At 41.5% G+C, this 14,475-nt stretch overlaps 1 protein-coding gene across 8 annotated transcripts in view; it reads right to left on the bottom strand.

Moving 5' to 3' along the window:
- Window positions 1–2,432: 2,432 nt before the first annotated feature.
- The window catches only part of LOC107582179 (transcription factor COE3), a 97,913-nt gene continuing 85,870 nt past the window's right edge, over window positions 2,433–14,475 (bottom strand). For 2 of the 8 annotated variants that reach the window (XM_016267920.1, XM_016267918.1), the window contains exons 11-17: window positions 13,417–13,505; window positions 8,507–8,572; window positions 7,621–7,786; window positions 7,114–7,182; window positions 6,618–6,818; window positions 5,839–6,036; window positions 2,433–4,165 (exon numbers count right to left, since the gene is read on the bottom strand). In XM_016267920.1, the coding sequence (XP_016123406.1) occupies window positions 4,134–4,165; window positions 5,839–6,036; window positions 6,618–6,818; window positions 7,114–7,182; window positions 7,621–7,786; window positions 8,507–8,572; window positions 13,417–13,505 (821 nt within the window). In that variant the 3' untranslated portion in view covers window positions 2,433–4,133. The remainder of the gene's footprint in view (window positions 4,166–5,838; window positions 6,037–6,617; window positions 6,819–7,113; window positions 7,183–7,620; window positions 7,787–8,506; window positions 8,573–13,416; window positions 13,506–14,475) is intronic. The other 6 variants (XM_016267925.1, XM_016267924.1, XM_016267923.1 and 3 more) reach the window with 4 other exon arrangements.

Raw genomic sequence — 14,475 nt, forward strand, 5'->3', positions numbered from 1 at the left:
TGAAAAGGCCCATTTGACTGTTAAATCCAGCCACGAATCCCAGCGCTAGCTGCTGTAGGTATCAGATCTGACTGGGCTCCTTTAGCCTGTAATTGCTCAACTTACATTTCAAACACTGGGCTCAACGAGGCATCCAGTTGAATCAGTTATGGAGCAGCTTCCTGATGAGACAGAGACAGTGAAGCTCAATTCTACAGTCAGCTCACTAATGACCTTCAACAAGGTTAGCACCGGCACTGTCCTCTGCGTTCACCCTCCGCGAGCGCTACGTCTAATGATGCATGCATGACTGACAAACCCCATGTGGTTCTGCAGGTTGTAATTCACATCATGTGTTGATGAAGAGGTGCACCTACTCCACTAATGATGTCTTGTTAAATGTTGATGGAACCGAGACTTTTTTCCATTTTGCGGTTGTCACAAGTCTGCCGTCTGAATGAATTGCAGAGAAATATGTCCCGGCTTCCTATCGAGCGAGGCCAAAACAGCGCGCATGGAGTGTCCGGCGTGAAATGGCAGTTGTTCTTCAGGGATCAGTGCGTTGACCAGGAGGGCCTCCCTCCCCTGGAGACTGTCATTTCTTCTAGGAATTCACAGAAGTGGAAGATGAAAGCCTCGTGTCATCGGCTCACCCAAAAACACCCGGCCGTAAGAGTCTCAGCCAATGCCACATCAAGGCCAAGGCCGGAGAGAGAGATGGGGCCGCCATCTTAACCGGCTCTGCTTCATAACTTTCGGCAATTTATACCGATCAGATGTGACAGAGCACCAGGTTGACTTTTTTTCTTGTGAATTGTTGGCGTTTTTCGTCTCTGTCCTTGCCTTGACGTTTATAATCAGCTAATCAAATGTTTGTGTCATTTTCCCCCCAGTTAAAGTATTGCATTTAAGCAATAAGGTACGAGAGGCTGCACTAAAGTCTGTTGTTAGTTACAAAATGTGTGTTTCTTTACCAGGCAGTTTCCTGAAGTACCAACATTCTGCTAGAAAACCATCCTAACTCTGACTTCAGTTGGCGTGAAGTCAGCCTAAAAGTTACTACATTTTAAATAAAGATTATGAAGGCATACACATTTTTTTTTTTTTTTTTTTTTTTTTAAATATTAGCATGACTGGAAATCCATATTGAGAATATAGGGAAAAAATGCTCTATACTATTTTTTTTTTTTTACAGCATATGTAAGTTTGTATGCATCTTTTACAGAACTGCAAGTAGATAGATCTTAAAAATCACTGATTAAAAAACGAAAATGGTTTTAGTTTTGTTTTGTATATTGAATTGTTCGAACAGTTTAAATTTGTAGATTTAGTTTTTGTTTTTGCATGTGTGCCCTGTTTAAAATTTTTTAATGCATGGCTGATTTTAGAGCGAGAAAAGACAAAAATAAGATCGCAGGGAGAAATTAGTCACAGACAAGAAATACTTTAATTAAATAGTATGTAAAATGAACAACTTTGTACAATCAAATGTAGAAATGTGGCCATAAAACAACTCAAATAAACCATACATGAGCCAGAAAAAAAGGCATTTGTTCTTACAGAGCTTGAGTTTAGTGAAATCTTCCGAGTATGGGTACTTAATTAGACTAAAAGACAAAACCAGATTGCAGAAATGATGAAATCCACAAATGCACTTCACGTAACCTTGAGTTTTTCTTACTTTCAGGGTGACCTCACCGGCTCCTCCACTTGGCCGAGCTTTGTTGAGCCATCACAAAGCAAATACATTGTACATTCATCATTTCGTTCCGTCTACAGCTGCCTTTGCTTCCTGCAGCTAAAGGAAACTTGTGTGCCGATTGCCAAGAGGAAACATCCGCTTTTGGATTGAAACAGAAAGAGTAGCACACTGCTAAACATTACAACATTTACAAAGCCCGAAGTGCAAAGAAAAAGTGCTCAAAATGAAAGCCTTGGATAGGGAAAAAAAATCACTGCGTCTCATTTGTGGATTTTGGCACGACTCGGAAAATCAATATCATTGAGAGAGAAAAGTGATATGATTCGGCTATGCTACGGTGTCATGAGTTATTTACAAAATGACATTTACAATATAGAACATCTTCATCTTTGTTGTCCATATATGATACAAAATCTAACTTCTCATTTGTTTTCATTCCCTTTGAATGCTGCTTTACTTGAGGGAATAGGGTAAAATTAATGTTGAAAAAGACAAACTGACAAAATAGTCCAAAAAGATGAGGGGTCACAATAATTATTTTTTATTTTAGTAAAAAATGTTTGTGCTTTTTACACCATTGATCTGAATGGAATAATGAGATTCACTGTGGTGTACGTTTGTCATTAAAACAGCAGAAAGGTTCCTCTCAGGAGATTCACTGGAAAGCCTTTGACAGAGCTTTTTTCTGACATATTTTAATAAACATTAGTAACTGATGTATATTTCCATTGCAGATATTTTTTCTTTCCTTTTTTTTTTTTTTCCTTCTTGATCCCTGTAAACATGGTTCAGTTATGTGGCAAAGTCATGGTGGCAGGTAAAAATGACTTTTTACATTCTACAAAAACAAAATTTACAACCACAATTGGATTTTTCCCCCCCTGGGGTGGCTTGACATGCACTTTATCTACTAATATTATTACAGCCAGGTGACACAAACAATTTATTTGACTATACAACAAACAGTTTTCTTTCAAAAAAGTACTTTTTTGATAACTTAAAAATTAATATAAAAATAAACAATGGATTTGACTGCTCCTCGAAATAGCAAATAAACAAACAAACAAACAAACAAAAATGGACAGGTCTGATGGCATAAAAAAAGTCTGAATTACAAATGAAATGCGCGGACGATACAATCTATCGGTACAAATCATCGAATGCAGGCGATGATTCTTGGCTAAACCTTCATCGTGATTTCGACCGTGGAAAACAATGCACGTGAGATCAAAGAAAATGATGGAAAGCAATATACAAAATTTCAAAGATAAATACAATATTTATAATCGATATGTTACAAAAAATTCCCTTAGTGACCGCAAATGTGTGTGTGAAAGTGTTGCAATGTATAAGACAATTTTACTCCTAACTGTAGGAATAAAACTCTGTACTAAATATTTAAGTGAATCTGGAAAATTCAAGACAAGTGTATAAATATTTAGCTACAACTTTGGCAAAATCACAAAAGTCTACAATTGTATAACCACATACAAAACACATTAGGGAGTAAGGAGCTAGAGGTATAAGGACAACTTTCTGGTACAAGAAACAGACTTCACAGTAGCCTAAGAATGCAATAGTATACAGTGCTAGCAAAAAGTTGAAAAACATTGCAGATCACACTCGCTTTACAGGAAGCTTTAGCAGTGGAAATATTTTCTTTCTTTTTTTTTTCTTTTTTTTTTAACCAACAGACAGTAGCGCTTCATCTCTGTTAGTGTGCTTGTTGAGGGCAAGATAAGAATTGTTTTGCAATATCAAAGTTACAACTTCTACCTACAATAAGTTACAAAGTTCATTTCCACCGAACGAACTGAACGATAAGATCTCCTCTGCCGGTTCCTCGCACCGTTCGCTCTTCCTTGCCTTTCTTTTTGATTTATAAATCATATATCTTATATTATTTCCAGTTTATTGGCTCTGTATATATTGGCCCCCTTTTTATTACCACAATAAAAAAAAATAAAATAAAAAAAACACAAGCAAACCGATAAACAAAAAATCATAATAAAAAAGGAAAATGAATTCACATTATGAAGATGTGCAGCGGCAGCACATCGGTGAAAGAGAAACATTCTTACACATTTTTATTTTTTTTTATCAGTGTTTTCATCAAATGGCATATCCACAATGTTTCTTCCCACACATAGCAAGAACTAGACACAGCCAAGATTAAACCAGAAATGTTTATACAAAATAGGTACGTTTTGTTCTTTTTTCCCCCTTCGAGATCGTGAAAATATGACAAGATTCAGTCAATAAACTGTGAAGTCGCTTGCATGTCAATTTCGAATAAACTCTTTGAAGCAAAGTGTCTTTTTCCTCTGAATAACAGAATTAGCTGCTGATTAACTTCATGACGAATGACGACTTTGAGGAGGATTCTCCGCATAACGTACTATGCTTCATCCTGGTGAGGAGACGGCTGCTTTACAAGGGAAGGGAGTGCAATTTACATGGGTGGGACCACCAGTCCGGACATAGCTGCAAGAGAAAGAGAAACAATTTTAGCACGGGAGGTCCCGAGACGCCTCGCAGAAGACAAAAAAGAACACAGCAGTAAGTATGTCACTCGCATTTCACAAAATACTCGACTCGAAAGGCACTGGGGATGTTTGTAAAATGGAGGCTGTTGCTGTCGGGGGCCGACGGGGGAGGGTTGGGAGTGATTGAGTGAAATGTGCTTCACCGACAAGACGTGCTGGAAGGACTTCACTTTTTGAAAGAGGAGCTTTCTGACATTTTGAGGAGAAAGCATCCTGGCTCCCACATGTGTGATATTTCTCTTAGCGTTTTGTTAATGGCAAACAGTGGGCCAGACTCCCAGGAGAGGGTCCCTGCTGACAGCCGAGAAACAACACGGTCACTTCTGCTAACGTCACGTAGACCCGCGGTCTCCCCTCCTCAGTCAGCAACCAGACACCCCTCGGCTTTGCCCAAATTGAAATCTTCGCCTCGCTCCCTCCTGCCATTACCGGAGCCGAGTGGATGCTGGAAAACCATTTGCATTCTTCTGTCAGCCTGTATTTCTCCCCCCCCCAGTCTCTCCTTATCATGACATCTAAAGAAGGCCGGACTAGGTCGTCGCACGCCCACCCCGAACGTGGAGATTGATGCACTCGCTCATTTCCACAATTAGGTGTTTAGTGAAGTGCCAGGGAGGGCAAACGGGAGGAAAGCTCTTTTGCCACTTTCAACTTATTTGTAGAGTCATGCTTGGAGTGCTTTTAAGTTTGCCAAGGCATCTGATGTTGTGGCATTCCTCATTAATTTCTGCAAACCACATATTAATAAGTAGATGCATGTAGCGGCATGAACTTTAATTTCTCAGTTCATTAGGTCTAACATTATTAATCTCGCTTGCACACGCTATGGCTAAAACATGTTTTCAAAGCAAACAACTGGGCCTTGACGGAGAGCAAATACGAGCGCACTAAACAGCCAGAGTAAGTCTTTAATTTGCCGAACGATGCCGCCCTGCCGAGAATACAGTGAGCTCCTTCCCTCTCGCTCTTTCTTCTTATAATCACATTCAACCTGGGTTATAATCACTTCTTCTGCTGTTAAGTTCCTCTCTGGCGATGTTATTCGACATCGGATGATCGACGACGGTGAAGCGTTAACATTTCTGCCCTTTCGGATCCGTTGTTTGCGCTACTTTTGCAAGAAATATTAATTTTTAACTCGAGGATGAGGGGGCCGCCTACCGCCAATGTAAAGAGAACATGGAGACGTACGTCGAGCTCAGTTTGAATGCGAAAGAGCCGGTGACTCATGGAGCGGCAGCGTCGATTTCGTTTGCGCAAGATGTTACCGAATTACAGCGTTCCCAGCCACTCGAGTACGAAACCTCACGAGACACTTAACTTTGCTCAATCATTAATGAAAGATAAATAAATCAGTAAACACACCCACACATGTACATGCATTCTACATGCCCGCATGCATAATGCGTTCTTGCACTTATCCGACCACTCATCCGTCCATCCATCCGCCCATCCACGAGCTAATGCATAATTGATGCGGGCGGGAGGCCGTGTTCGTTAAGCGGCTGCGGGGATGGCGGATGGGTGGCGTCTGGGTACCAGAGTGCAATAATGCGACCCAACAGGTGAGGCAACAGCGGGGCGTTCTAAAAGCAGGGAGTCGGCTCTCACCTTGAAGTCCATTGCCATTTGCACTGGTGCAAGAAGGAGGTGGAGATGCTTGGGGCCTGACAACTGGAGCAAAGGCGCTTTTTTGTTTCACTGCAGAGATGACATTGGCAGGTGAGAATGAGAAAATGCCGTGTGTACTGCTACAGTTTGAAGAGAGGCTGACCGAAGAGGCTGCCATGGTAGGGCTCGACGGAACTACTGCAACAAAGCAGACATAGTCACCACTCAGAGAGAGTTCACTTCTTACAGACGAAGAGTCAAGAGAGCCGGGCCTCGCCTCTTTTTCAAATCATATTCATGGAATGAAAACAAATCAGGGAGAAATGGTCATGAGGATATGGGGGAAATTTGGGTTGCGGGTCTTTTTTGGGGGGACCAAAACAAACAAGCAAATCATCAGGTAAATGGAGTTGGAATGGGATATGAGATGTCCTGCCTTGGCCACTTTCTGGATAATAGGCGTTCTTATCGACTCTGACTGGGTCATTTTGCCGAAAACATTTTTTTTTATTTTAATTTTTTTAGAGATTTTGGGTGCTGTTTTGGTGGCCTGCTTTATAATTGCAATTGCTTTTCAACAGCTGCTTTGATTGGTCGGATTTGTTAAATGTCTCGGTTGTTCAGCCTCCAGAGTCACCCCTCCTTTTATCCAGTAGCACACATTCCCAAAAGGTAACAAAACAAACCAACAAACAACCAACAGAACAACAACAGAGGAGTGTCAAAAGGAAAGGGAAGCACAGGTGGGGGACAGAGAGAGCGGGGGGGCTCGTCATTACCTTGATACTTACTGCCGTAGGGAGAGTTTGCCGAGGAGCCGTTCAAGAAGCCCGGTGAGCTGGGCACACCCAGGTTGGGCATTCCCGTGTTGCCATAACCATTCATGCTGTTGCTGACGGTGTTGTAGTTGGACTGCTGTGGGGTGCTGCTGGGCACGTAACCACGAGGCGACACACTGCTCGTGTTGCGACTGTAGCCCACTGCGGACGGAAAGACATCGGTCAAAATCTGCCACAGTGTTCGGAATCTATATAATTCTTGAGGTAGGTGCCATCATCAGTTTCAAATGTTATTTTTAGACTATTTATTAGTACATACATATATATCAAATGTAAATAAATTAAACAATTCTTTGAAAACAGTTCCTACAGTCATGCCATGCCTAGACAATCCCCCCCCCATACGGTTTGCACAGTAATGCATTTTACTTGGGTTTCATGAGTATGGCCCAATGTGTTAACGTGGCCGGTCCACACAGCTGTGCGTTAAATTCACCTCCATGTATGTAAGGAGGATATTCAGCGTCCCAGCATGTATTCCAGTGTGATTTTTCCCTGTCCTGACCTGAGTGGAGGCAACAATGGAACAGGTGTAAACCTATTATCAGTACACTGGCTAAATGCAGTGTGTGAGATAGCGCTGCGTGTTCTGGCAGGCTGGCAGCGGAGAGATGGGGACAGGGTCAGGCACCTCCTGGGATCTATGCTATACACAGCCAGGAAAGATAACGCTGCAGCCGGCCTGTGCCATGATTCATGCTGCTAGCAGCTCGCTAATATTCACTAATCGTTGCAAGCATTTTTATAGAAATGTGTATAACTCATTTTGATATTCGCAGATGAACAACTAAAGTGGTTAGTGGTTAGGCTGTCTGGAGGGGCTTTGGTAATTATCTCTTACACTGACAAGCCTCCAGTTTGGCCAGTAAACCACCTTAGTCTGGTTTAAGCTTTTAACCGCAGGGTTCATTGTAATCTACATGCTAATCTTCATGCCACATACCTTGTGAGGTCTCTGAGACGTTGACGGCGAGCTGACCGCCGAAAGAGTTGACTCCCATCATTCCACCGTGAGAAGCCGTGTTGGCAAGGGACGGGATCTGGTTGTGGTTACGTGGGACGCTGTACAGAGCCTCTGCAATATCTGCGGCCCTCTTCAGGATGATCTCCTACCACACAGAAACAGAGAAAGGAGAGTTATCGGTTTGTTTTTATAAGAACTTGAGGCCAGAGATCTGAACTCAATAGGCATAATTTCTAAAATACTTGTGTAAATGTATGTAAAACATTTATATATATATATATATATATATATAAAAAAAAATAATAATATATATATAACCATATATCTATATAAATTGCATTTTTACTATACAGACAGACTCACACACACATATAAATATGGATTTTCTGTCTGTAGGTAAACATAAATGACAGGACGTTTGCATTTGTTTCGCTGTAGTTGGATTGCAGTGTCTTCACCTCTGTGCTACTCGACTGGGGGAAAATAATGTAATGGATCATTTCTTCTGAATATGTATTAGACCTCTCAAGCATAGCTGGACCACTCGGTAGAATATATTCCAGAAGTGCACCTTTTAGGGTCAAGTTCAAGGTTATCCTCCCATTTAAATAAGCCTGTATATGGCTGTGCGCATGTGTTTTGAGTGATTAACTCGTCACTTTGCACCAAGAGCCGTAGCCAGGAATTAAATTGTGAAAAAGCAGAAGAAAAGAAAAAAAAAACAAGCTTTCACCCGGCTACAGTACAAAGGCTCCCAGCTAGCTTTGAAACATACAGGAATGTAGCAAAAGGAGACCAATGCTGATTTAATTACATCCACCGTGCAAAGGAAGAGAAAATGTGCTTCATTAGCTTGAGTTTGTACCTGGTTGTTGTGTGGCATCCCGTACAGCGCTTCCACAAGGTCAGCCGCTCTCTTTAGCAACACCTCCTGCAATATACAACCAGAATGCAACATAATCATAAAGTTTATCAGTTTATACGTCATAAAGACGTATAAACACCATCAGCCAGTACACTGCACATGAACAATAAGAGTGCATGTGGGTTTGGGTAAATTATAAGCTCTTTATCTCTGGTTGGGAAAAAATACACAAGCTGACGAGCGGAAATAAAACGTTTTTAATTATATATTATCAAATGCATTCTTTTATTTCTTAGTCACATTTCATTTGACTTAGTTAGACTAGTGAAGTGGTGTGTAACTTAAGCTAAATGAGTCAACATAAAGACTTGCGTTTCAACGACGTGGCCTTGTGGGTATTAAACAAACAAACACTAGCATGTCGCACCGACTCAAACACAGACGCCGCGTTCGCCTGCTAATTCCATGCACTTTAGCTCAGAAGAACAATGAGTCATTTTCCATATCTTAATTAAACTGGCAGAGTCCTCAAAGACAACATCTCACCCCTAATTCATGCCCCAAATTTGCAGAGGAGTTCAATGCCCATTCCTCTTTCTTCAAGACAATAAAGTGAATTAGCTCGGGTTAATCTAGTTCTTTCATAATGACATTAGGAAATTTTTCAATTAACCCTCTTTCTCTGGCTGTTGTAAAGGACTTCATAAACGACTTCCTCTCCAGAGCGGGCTGAGAGGCTGTGCCCTGGGACACGGACGCTGGAAACTCTCGCTTATCCCCGTCTGCAAGCTTTTCCCCGACTTATAACACAACAAGGATTAACCTGCCGCTTATTTTCCCTTCAAAAATCACACCTAAGCTGCCAACGAAGTGTGTGCAGCAGGCACTCCAAAGCGTTTCGCACAGGTTGCCGCTTATTTTCCCTTCAAAAATCACACCTAAGCTGCCAACGAAGTGTGTGCAGCAGGCACTCCAAAGCGTTTCGCACAGGTTGCCGCTTATTTTCCTCTTCCAAGAGCTACTTTTTGGGAATTTACATTATATTGTTGTCGCATTTTAGCATGTCTTGAACTTGCTGACTTGCTTTTTATCGATTTGCAGGTCGAGTTTGAGTGTAACCACATTCACGGTGTTGTCCTTACGGGTGCGAAGCGCGGAGCGCCTTCATCATGGCTCGATGGCTATTTCATTCCCATGCACAAGCGCCATGTTGGATCCTTATTTATCAAGATTAATCACAGGCCTGTGCATTTTATAGAGACGCACTCCAAACCTGAGCCTAACCAGATGACTGCTTCTTCAAATGGGCATTTACTTCTGAAATTGGGGGCTGTGTTTCATGTTGCATGTGTCTAGTTTGCATACAAATAAAGAATTACACTTGTCATTCAGCAGGTAGTGTCAATGAAAGGCCCAGCTGTCCTAGTCCAGCTCTCGACTCTCTCTAAGCAAGATTAAGTGTTTTTCTGAGCCGCTAATAATTACTCATCACCTCAGTCATCATAACACAAGACGTCTTACATGCCTCCCAATTTCACCCGACGATTATCGCAATTAACGTCGCCGAAACCTCGCCCCGGCCAACACCTACTTGAACTTCTCGTCCATATGGCGGCCAAGAGGAGGAGGCGTAAGGATAGTTTATGCAAACGACGCATACCCTCAACTCTAATCTGTCATTTGCCATGAGGTGCGTTTCCTAATGAACCAGATTTAGCAGCGCGCGTTGAAGTGGGAGCCTATGCGTGGTGAACACGTCGGCCAATCGGCGGAGGAGACTGTGAATGAGTTTGTTTTGTTCCAGCATGCCTCTCTCATCCTCGCGGCCTCACGCTGAGAATATGATTAGCGGTGAGCGGTGTTCGAAAAGCATTTCCATGTAAATTTCAGAGCGGCGGCGTTAAGTGTAATTGACTCCTCTTCTTTTTCAACATCGAGACGAGATTCCAGGTTAGACCGGGAACTATTTAAGCCCGAAACGATCCCAGGGCTTGTTTCGTGACAAATGCGAAAGCATATTATTACAAGAGCTCATTGTTCCGCCGGTGGATGAGAATCGTTTAAATGGAAAACTTGTTATTATCACTCTTGAATATCGTGAGTGGTATATATCACCACTGTTAAAGAAACTAAGTGAGGTGAGGGGCTGGAGGTGCTAATGTCATTATAAAAGTGTAAAGCAATTATTCTGTTAGTTCTTGCCTGAGGTGATGAATACATTGAGAAGTGCGGGTCCGATACGTGTAGCTACCTCGCAAAAGCCAAGAGAGAGAAGATGAATTTTAATGCATGGGTAATTGCTCAACATGAATGCATTTCTAATAATTTTTTCTTGGATATTAGATTGAACGGGAAGCGGAATAGATTGGTGTTTGCCAGCTGAAACAGGATGCAAAGAGGCTAATGGAACTAATGAATGCGAGTCTACAGCCGACAGGTTACCACTATATGATTCGCAATAAAGATTATTTGATGGCACGTAAGCGAACGTATGGAGCCTGATCAGATTTTCATTCCAGTGTTTGTCTCAGCCTTATATCGAGACAAATGAATGACACTGATTTCAAACAAGGACTTAAAAGAAAGAGGATTGAAAGGTCCCTTTAGCAATCTCCTGCCTTATCACATGAGTGACTTCACATATTGCTTTTTACTCTCTCTCGCCATCTTCGTATATAAACGCGTTCATTGGACGCCCCTCCCCTTGGATCGAGCAGCAAATTTTGATTTGATCTAAAATTAGGGAGGTAAACTGCAGTTCCGGGCAACTCGTAGTATGAATATGTTAGGGATGTCTAAAGTATTGGTACTATAAAAAGTAAAACAATTGAGAAATACTTGAGATTTAATGTTAATAGTTAGTAGTTGCATGTCCAAAGCAATACATGCACGCCATATCGGCTTTCTGTCGGGCTAAGATCCCCCATCAGACCTTGTGCATTGTAGAGCCCTGCCTGAAAAGAAGGAAGGAAAAGGGAAAGGAAAAGGAAAAAAAAAAAAAAATCCAGGAATCGATATCAGGGGTGTATTATCAACTCTACAGCGGAGTCGAGCAGGCGAGCACGAGTGTGACGGCTTTACCTTATTGCTAACACACTGTGTACATCCCTCCCCCCGAAACCTCTTATTACGATGGTCTGTCTCCCGCCCGTAACATCGAATGCAGCCGCTCCTCCCAGACGCTCTGCCTCTTATTGAGAATATGTGTAAGGGTCAATTGCTGCTTTGCGTGGAGCTGGCTGTGACCCTCGAACACGATAGAGGTGCAGACGGCTGCGGTAACTATGATGAATCACTTGGCACTTTCATTTACATGCTGCTGAACTCACATTTGGGTCCATTAGAAGCCAAAATCAAATATTTATGTTGTTTATTGGAACTGCTCTGGTGTGATGGCCCTGTGCACAGGGTTTACCTGAATTAGAGATGAGTGAAATTGCATGCACTTGAGTAAAGAAAAAAGCCATTTCCATTAATTTTTTGTTATTGATGCTGTTGTGTTTTTCTTCTTTTAATATAATATACAAATAATAATAATAATGATAAAAGTATTTTAAAAAATCGGGGCATGTAATCACATGCACTTAAGAAAAAATGCCATATCAGTCACTTTTTTTTTTATTCTTGCTGTTGAATCTTCTTCTTTTGATATGATAAAATATACAAATAAATTGAGATGTGTGAAATTGCATGGACATCAAGGGGAAAAAAACATTTCCATCTTTTTTTAATTGCATGCTATTGTATTTTTCTTATTTTAATATAATACAATCTATGAAGTATAACAGTAATAATAAAATTAAATAAATAAATACATAAATACATAAATAAATATATTTCTTTCCAGCTTCAGAAATGCTCAAGCAGAATGGCTTTAATGTTTTTTTTTTGGATAATGGATAGTTTAAAGCATTTACTGGAATGAGATTTCCTGTCCAGATATTGGCCTCCACAGAGACAGAGAGCCAAGTGTAATTGAAACACATCATGTGGCGCAGGGCAAAGTCTTATGGGTTCTTAGTTTGGTGCATATCTGCGGGACACTAGCGCTGAGACAACGCCATTCCAGAGCTGTTCAGCGGAAGTTAATGATAGCGGCTGTTCCCATGCTGGGCTTTAATAGATATTTGTATAATATCTGTTATTAGGCCTCCATGGTGGTCAGCTCTCGCCGAGCACCCACGAACAGGGTACAGAATAATCTCTTAACATATTATTAAGAAAAGCCCTTGGCGCCGCGCCACTCTCAGATGGGAAATTAGCACGTTTTCTATTAGCCGGGCACAAGTCATAGATCCTATCAAAGCTAAATGAGCAAAAAAAAAGGAGGGACGAATCAAAGAATAGGAAATAGAAAAGGTCCAACAGGCATGCTTTGTCTTTCATGTCACACATCAAAACAACAGAACTGTGATACGTGTCAACCACATGGGAACTGCAGGCAAACTGCATGGTTTGTGGAATTTAAGTGGGGGGAAAATAAATAAATGAAGCTAAAAAGCCCAGAGAGAGGGCTTGCCCATATTAACGTGCGCAGAACTAATTTATTAACCTGCTAAGACAAGGACTTTTAACGGAAAGCTCTGTAAACAAAAGATTAAACTGGATCTAGCTTTGGAAAATGAAAGGAAAACAAGACCAAAATAATCACAAATCTGAAAAAGGCCTCTGCTTAGATTACAATCGCCACAGCCTACTGGAGTGGAAAAATACTTAATTGAACCATTTCGACGTGCCGAAAGTTTGCACGATTCCGGCGGAATCCAAACACGCCGGATTGCATAGTGATGACTTGCCAAAAGCGATTGCATGCACTTGCTCATCTAGCCAGTGAATTGTTTCCCGTTTTGACATTTCTATGATAAATAGCTCTTTCACACACACACACACACACACACAGAATCACTAACCTTGGGCAACCTCTCCGGATCACCTGGATGTCTGGGAATGACCTTCTGCAGTCTCTGGAAGCCGTAGTCAATAGTTGGTTCATTCAAAGCTAAACCGCAAAACAAGAAAACGCCATCCATTAGCATCCAGCGCAGGCAAAACAAATGAATAGATTTGTGTTTTCATCATAAATATTATTACATTCACTCTTGAGAATGTATGCACCCATCATGCATTTTATTCCAGATAGGTATGAGCATTTGAATAAAAGGTAATAACGTGCTGTGCAATACTCCGTCAGAGCCACATCTATCACCGCTCCTATTTGAAAGAACGAGGCCTATAATTGATCAGATAAATTTGAAGGAGTTAGCTGATACATTATGAATGAAACCGGCTCGCTCGTACAAACTCACACACACACGCTCGATTGCGACTGTCAACTCTGTGAAGTCTGCATCAGTCCTGCTTCCTGAAGCACCCACTGGATTTATGGGCAACGGGCGATGATGACATATGTCTGGCTATTGCACCCCTTCAGATTTATCCCTCTTTCTCGCACTCTCTCCGCCATCGTGCGCTAAAGCAAAGCAGGCAGGAGGAACACTTCATCTTATGGAGCTTTAATAATCTGTGAATGGTTGACTACAAACTGATGTAGGGCGCTATCATTTCACAGCTGTGCCGGGGCTGGCCTCATGAAATTGCTGGCCACAAATAGTAATTAATCTTTTCTTTCACACTCACACATGCCGCACACACACATGTTCCCTCCCTCTCAAATTGGAATTTTGAGTATGAAGTGCTCAGGTTATAAATCAGACAGAGCTGCTCCGTATACAAGTGCATGAATCATAATCTCAACTTCCTACTACCGCATGCATTGTGTTTAACAAGCTTTAGAAGAGTGCATGGAGGTCTATTGCGGTCACACTAGACTTTAAGCATGGGAAATTATTTTCAACAAATGTGTCACTCTAGGGCGTCTTTTTTTTTGCATAAAATATTTTTAAATTAATAGTGAGTAGTATTTGCCCATGCAAAAACTGTCAACACAATGCTATGATTGTTTCGATGGT

The sequence above is a fragment of the Sinocyclocheilus grahami genome, unplaced genomic scaffold (assembly GCF_001515645.1).
Source record: "Sinocyclocheilus grahami isolate Dianchi unplaced genomic scaffold, SAMN03320097.WGS_v1.1 scaffold41.1, whole genome shotgun sequence".
Classification (NCBI taxonomy): Eukaryota; Metazoa; Chordata; class Actinopteri; order Cypriniformes; family Cyprinidae; genus Sinocyclocheilus; species Sinocyclocheilus grahami.